Source organism: Rhinoraja longicauda, chromosome 39 (genome assembly GCF_053455715.1).
Source record: "Rhinoraja longicauda isolate Sanriku21f chromosome 39, sRhiLon1.1, whole genome shotgun sequence".
NCBI lineage: Eukaryota > Metazoa > Chordata > Chondrichthyes > Rajiformes > Arhynchobatidae > Rhinoraja > Rhinoraja longicauda.
Window position 1 is genome coordinate 6,566,838 of NC_135991.1, and position 7,314 is coordinate 6,574,151.

At 50.2% G+C, this 7,314-nt stretch overlaps 1 protein-coding gene across 1 annotated transcript; it reads right to left on the reverse strand.

Annotated features, from left to right (window-relative positions):
- Positions 1-1,366: 1,366 nt before the first annotated feature.
- LOC144611247 (tubulin alpha-1 chain-like) lies at positions 1,367-7,057 on the reverse strand. The gene is made up of 5 exons (XM_078430289.1): positions 7,049-7,057; positions 4,227-4,449; positions 3,960-4,108; positions 2,475-3,155; positions 1,367-1,663 (listed from the first exon to the last, which is right to left on the reverse strand). The coding sequence occupies exons 2-5, from the start codon at positions 4,345-4,347 to the stop codon at positions 1,367-1,369; spliced, it is 1,248 nt and encodes a 415-aa protein (XP_078286415.1). The 5' UTR covers positions 4,348-4,449; positions 7,049-7,057.
- Positions 7,058-7,314: the final 257 nt, after the last annotated feature.

The following is a 7,314-nucleotide window of genomic DNA, read 5'->3' on the forward strand; positions in this document are numbered from 1 at the left end:
TGTAAAGCGTCTTTGAGTATATGAAAAGCGCTATATAAATGTAATGCATTATTATTATTATTATTATTTACAATATACATTAATGACTTGGATGAAGGGATTATAAGTACCATTAGCAAATTTGCAGATGATACAAAGCTGGGTGGTAGTGTGAACTGTGACGAAGATGCATTGCGGTTGCGGGGTGATTGGACAGGTTGCGTGAGTGGGCGGATGCATGGCAGGTGCAGTTTTATGTGGATAAGTGTGAGGTAATGCACTTTGGTGGTAGAATAGGAAGGCAGGGTATTATCTGACTGGTGTCAAGTTAGGGTGTACACCGAGATCTGGGTGTCCGAGTGCATCAGTCACTGAAAGGAAGCATGCAGGCACAGCAGGCAGTGAAGAAAGCCAATGGAATGTTGGCCTTCATAACAAGAGGAGTTGAGATTAGGAGCAAAGAGGTCCTTCTGCAGTTGTACCTGGCCCTAGTGAGACCGCACCTGGAGTACTGAGTGCAGTTTTGGTCTCCAAATTTTAGGAAGGATATTCTTGCTATTGATTCCCTGAATGGCGGCGCTGCCAAATGTTGAAAGACTGGAGCGACTAGGCTTGTATACACTGGAATTTAGAAGGATGAGAGGGGAATCTTATCGAAACATATAAGATTATTAGGGGGTTGGAAACGTTAGAGGCAGGAAACATGTTCCCAATGTTGGGGGAGTCCAGAACCAGGGGCCACAGTTTAAGAATAAGGTGTATGCCATTTAGAACGGAGATGAGGAAAAACCTTTCAGTCAGAGAGCTGTAAATCTGTGGAAGTCCCTCCCTCAGGCAGTGGAGGCCAGTTTTCTGAATGCCTTCAAGAGAGATAGCTAGATAGAGCTCTTAAGGATAGCAGAGTCAGGGGGTATGGGGAGAAGGCTGGAACGGGGTACTGATTGAGAATGATCTGCTATGAGCACATTGAATGGTGGTGCTGGCTCGAAGGGCCGAATGGCCTACTCCTGCACATATTGTCTATTGACTATTGTCTATTCATCTCGCAGGCGGTTGTGGGCAAATGGAACGAGGATCCAGTTGATCTCACAGCGGCAGGTACAGAAACATTTAAAATATATTTATTATAGTGACATGACGAAGAATTGGATAGAGTGATATGCGCCAAACAGGATGAGCATAGATGAAGCGGTATGGTCGGCATAGACAAGTTGGGCCGAAGGGTCTATTTCCACGGTATGAACATACAGACATTGAGCAATTGTGTCTCTACGAAGGACGCAATACCAAACTAAGTCATAAATATGTTTAATTTCGGAAATGAGATTTACAACAGTAGTAACAAAAATAAATGAATCTTTCTAGACATACAAGATATACAATACATTCACTCTTCCTCTTCCCCCTTCTTGTCCAGATCCGCCGAATCGATGCCCACTTCCTCGTAGTCCTTCTCCAGCGACGCCATGTCCTCCCGCGCGTCCTGGAACTCCCCCTCCTCCAGCCCCTCCCCCACGTACCAGTGGACAAAGGCCCGCTTGGCGTACATCTTGTCGAACTTGAGGGTCATGCGGGTCCAGGCCATCCAGACAGCGGTGGTGTTGCTCAGCATGCAGACGGCGCGTTGCACCTTGGCCAGGTCGCCCCCCGGCACCACCGTCGGGGGCTGGTAGTTGATGCCCACCTGCAGGGGGAGAAGAACAGCGTTTAGTGCGGTTGCATAGAAAGGATCGCATTCAAGATAAGATGCATCTGCCACCAGTAGGTGGAAGTAGAGTGACGTACCTAATAGAAACAGACCTCCGTTGCTTTGTCACGTTACTAGACGCGACCCAAACATGTTGGTGATGGAGTAATGGCTTGCATAGGGTGAGTGGTGAAAGACAAATCGGTGCTCCTTTTACCGAGCGATAGCCAGTTTTCTTCTTCCATTGGAAGAAGCCGGAGCCGCGCAATGGCCAATAAAATTCTAGAAATCGCAAATGGTTCCCGCTTGGGCTGGAGTTCCACGAAAGCAGCTCTTCCAGGGCGCTGTGGACCCGGGTTCGATCCCAACCTCCGACGTTCCTCTATCTTGCTATGCCGCCTCCCGCCTATCGTAATTGGCAGGTCGCATGGCGGAACAGTGCAAAGAAAATCAGGGACCGAACGAGCATTACAAGGACAGCAGTGAGAGGAGAGAATAGAACTACTGGAAGGGCCAGCATGGACACGATGGGCCTAATGATACTGGATGTTGACTAAAAATGAAGATTTGTGCTTTCAACCTAGGGAGAGCGCTGCTAGTTATCCTGATGCTGGCGCGACCCGTTGGCCAGGAATCTCCCAGAAACCCTCAATACTTCCCTGGATGGATGTTCAGAACCCAGGCCCTCGGTTTGGTTTCTGCAATCATGGACCGGCTTGTCTGGATGTGGTAGACATCACAGCCCAGTGCGAGACCCGGGTTTGGGTCAAGCCTCTGCCGCGTGGAATAGTGCAAAGTCTCCACGTACCTTGATCCCGGTCGGGCACCAATCCACGAACTGGATGGAGCGCTTCGTCTTGATGGTGGCGATGGCGGCGTTGACGTCCTTGGGCACGACATCCCCGCGGTACAGCATGCAGCACGCCATGTACTTGCCCTGGCGGGGGTCGCACTTGAGCATCTGGTTGGCCGGCTCGAAGCAGGCGTTGGTGAGCTCCGACACGGAGAGTTGCTCGTGGTAAGCCTTCTCGGCCGAGATCAGGGGCGCGTAGGTCACCAGCGGGAAGTGGATGCGCGGGTAGGGGACCAGGTTGGTCTGGAACTCGAGCAGGTCGACGTTGAGGGCGCCGTCGAAGCGCAGCGAGGCGGTGATGGACGACACTACCTGGCCCAGCAGGCGGTTGAGGTTCGTGTAGGTGGGGCGCTCGATGTCCAGGTTCCGCCGGCAGATGTCATAAATGGCCTCGTTGTCCAGCAGGAAGGCGCAGTCGGAGTGCTCCAGGGTGCAGTGGGTGACCAGCACCGCGTTGTAGGGCTCGACCACGGCGGTGGAGATCTGTGGCGCCGGGTAGACGGCAAACTCCAGCTTGGATTTCTTGCCGTAGTCTACGGAGAGTCTCTCCATGAGGAGGGAGGTGAAGCCCGAGCCGGTGCCGCCGCCGAAACTATGGAAGATGAGGAACCCCTGGAGTCCGGTGCACTGGTCGGCCTGCGGGCAGAGAAAGCAGAGAGCATTGGAAGGGAGAAAGGTGTGAGGGTGAGTGTGAGTGTTACAGGGGTAAACTGACGCTCTGAGGAGGTGTCTAGCATCTGTGGACGGAGCATAACATCTGTAGTTTTAGTTTAACATCTGTGGTCGGAACGATGCGACAAAGTATCTAAGGGACAGGTTAGGAATGCATGTAGATGGACATAGGCTGACCAGGGATAGTCAACACGGCTGTGTAGGTGGTTGGTTTTGTATCACCAATCTGATTGCGTTTTGTGATTATGTGACCTAAACACCATTGACGAGGCAGAGCTTTAGATGTATGTAAATACTTGCAGTAACGTATAAAATTATACAAGGACTGGACAAGCTTGATGCAGGAAATATGTTCCCAGTGTTGGGGAGTCCAGAACCAGGGGTCACAGTCCAAGAATGAAAGGGAGGCCATTTAAAACTGAAATGAGAAAAAAAACGTTTTCACCAAGAGAGTTGTCTATTTGTGGCATTACATGCCACAGAAGGGATGAGACCCGGGTTCGATCCTGACTGTCAGAGTGCTGTCTCTACGGAGTTTGTGCGTTCTCCCCGTGATCTGCGTGGGTATTCTCCGACATCCTCGGTTTCTTCCCACACTCCAAAGACCAACAGGTATGTAGGGTAATTGGGTTGGTAAATATAACAAAAATGTCCCTAGTGGGTGTGGGATAGTGTTAATGTGCGGGGATCACTGGTCGACGCGGACCCGGCGCGCCGAAAGGGCCTGTTTCCGCGTTTTATCTTTAAACTAAACTAAACTAAACCTACCAGTTTCCGGATGCGATCCAGCACCAGGTCCACGATCCCCTTGCCGATGGAGCAGTGGCCCCGGGCGTAGTTATTGGCCGCATCCTCCTTTCCGGTGATGAGCTGCTCGGGGTGGAAGAGCTGACGGTATGTACCGGTCCGCACCTCGTCTATGGGTAATGGGGAGCAGAGACCGGAGATCAAACCAGCGCCGCAAACGCCCCTCCCGGCACGTAGCGGGGAGGGACTGAGACATAATATATCAACACTCTCTCCCTACCAGCTTACCGATCACCGTGGGCTCCAGATCTAAGAACACCGCCCGCGGGACATGCTTTCCCGCCCCCGTCTCGCTGAAGAAGGTGTTGAAGGAGTCGTCGCCGCCACCGATGGTCTTGTCGCTGGGCATCTGTCCGTCCGGCTGGATCCCGTGCTCTAGGCAATACAGCTCCCAGCAAGCATTGCCGACCTGGACTCCGGCCTGTCCGATGTGGATGGAGATACACTCACGCTGGAGAGAGAGAGAAAGAGGGGGTTGGCGGTGGAAGAAAGGGGGAAGAGATGAAAGTGTTATTCGCACGGTTATTGGCTCCGAGTGCTAACATGAACTCCACAGTGTGCGCCTGGATTTGCGTGGTCATCGCGGAAATCCTCTGTCGACAGGTTCTTCGTACCGGGTCCTCTAGAGGTATCCCGGCTCCCCCACCCCCGTACCGGTTTGACACGACGCCCCACCGACCAGCCCCGGGAGAACCCACCATGATCTTCCTTCTGGTCTCGCAGCTCCAGACAATGTGTGGCATCCGCCGAACGCGTCCTTTTATACCCCGCCCGATGGAACGTTCCATTCAGCCAGGCCGACTGTGATTGGCCGCCAGCGAACCAACCGTTGTCGTGGAACGCGCGGACAAAGGCAAAGAGAACGCCGATTGGTTCTCAGCGCGAGTGACGCAACAAAGGGTTCGCGGCGATCTGTTGCTCGAACGGCGGAAGGAACCGTCCGCATCTCGGCTGTCGGACGAAGTCTTTATTGGGCGTTTCAATAGTCGCTATAGCGACCCCCCCCCCCCCCCCCCCAATGATCAACTCGTCGTCACATCAACCGACCAACAGGAACTCATGAATTAAACCTGCAATCAGATCCCTCTTTCGAATGGCCGAAATCTTGTCGACGTATTCGATTTATTTAAATGTTGTTGTTGTACCTACCTCGATTATTTCCTCTGGCAGTTCGTCCCACGTGCCCACAATCTTGTTCGTGAGAACCTAATCCCTCCGTTCGTACTAAAACGTTCGCATTAAATCTTTCACTTTTCATTTTTACCCTCTTTAGAATTTAGACTTCAGATATAAAGCGCGGAAACAGACCTTTCGGCCCACCGAGTCCGCGCCGACCAGCGATCCCCGTATACTAGCGTTATCCTCCACACTAGGTAAAATTTAAAATTCTACCGATTATCAAATTAACTGTAAGTCTTTGCAGCGTGAGAGGAAACCGGTGCACCAAGAAAACACCCATGCGGTCACAGCGAGTACTTACAAACTCCGCACGGACAGGATCCGTGGTCAGGAACGAACCCGGGTCTCTGGCAACTGTAACGCTGCACCACCAACACCGTCTTCTGCTAAATGTTTTTGCTCAAGTTTCCATTTCTGAAGATTACATGATAGATTAATCCCAACCCACAAAGTTCTCCGCAGCTGGGTTGGTCAATGCAGAAGTTTAGCTCATCCCATTCTTAATTGGACACTAACCTCTGTTGTATTATTTAATTAATATCCGCACATGCTTGGTCGGGGCGCAGCGTATAAGCGACAGGAAGTTGTTTCGCAGCTTTATATGACTTTGGATAGGCTGCATTTTTGCATATTGTGCATATCCCCCCGTAAACTCTGCTCTTCGAACGGCAGTACCTTTAAATATGGTAAACACAAAATGCTGGAGTAACTCAGCGGGTCAAGCAGCATCTCTGGAGAGAAGGAATGAGTGACGTTTCGGGTCGAGACCCTTCTTCAGACTGATATCAGGAGAGGGGGTGGGATAAAGATAAGATATAGTAGGAAACAGGAAGACTAAATTGTGTGGGGGGAGGGGACGGGTTGACAAATTGGGAATATAAAGATGGAGTTAAAGGGGAAGTGATTACACGAAAATTTGCAAAAGACACCCGAGTTAACGGGAAGGAAAGTTCTCGAACGGATATGAGGGTAAGGTCAGGGCCAATATTTTCCGGTGTGAGAGGTGAGATGAATACCAAGGTTAAAGCGCGAAGTATAAAAAATAAAGTGGATGAGCTTGAGGCGCCGTTAGATATTAACACGTTTGATGTTGTGGTACTTACACAGACATAGCTGCAAAAGGAGCAGAGCTGGGAGATGAATATTCAGGCGTATACGACCTATCGAAAAAAAGACAGACGGGTGTGGGCAGAGGGGGTACTGTCGCTCTTTTGGTAAGGAATGATATTCTGTCCCTTGCAAGGGGTGACATCGAATCAGGAGATGTAGAAACAGTATGGACAGAACTGAAGAATTATCAGTGTAAATAAAGGAGAAGACGTACAACACAGCAAAGATGATCGGAAAGCCAGAGGATTGGGACTCTTTTAAAGAGCAACAGGAGAAAACTAATAAGGTAATCCGGGGAGAAAAGATGAGTTACGAAGGTAAGCTAGCCAAGAATATAAAGGAGGATAGTAAAAGCTTCTTTATGTTTGTGAAGAGGGAAAACATAGTTAAGACAAATGTGGGTCCCCTGAAGACAGAAGCAGGTGAATCTATTATGGGGAACATGGAAATGGCAGACGAGTTGAACAGATACTTTGGATTTGTCTTCACTAAGGAAAACACCAACAATCTCCCAGATGTACCTGTGGACAGAGGTCCTAGGGTGACGGAGTTACTGAAGGAAATTCACATTAGGCAGGAAATGATGTTGGGTTAACAGATGGGGCTGAAGCTGATAAATCCGCAGGGACAGATGATCTGTATCCGGGGGGGGGGGAGATGCTGGGGTCAATTGTAAAAGAAGAAATTGCGGAACATTTGGATAGCAGTAACAGAATCGTGCCGAGTCAGCATGGATTTACAAAGGGGAAATCATGCTCGACTAATCTTCTGGATTTTTTTGAGGATGTAACTAGTAAAATGGACAAGGTAGAGCCAGCGGATGTAGTGCGCCTGGACTTCCAGAAAGCCTTTCATAAAGTGCCACATAGGGGATTAGTGGGCAAGTTTGGAGCACATGGTATTGCGGATAGGGTGCTGACATTGATAGAAAATTGGTTGGCAGACAGGAAACAAAGAGTAGGGATTAACGGGTCCCTTTCAGAATGGCAAGCAGTGACTCGTGTGGTACCGCAAGGCTCGGTGCTTG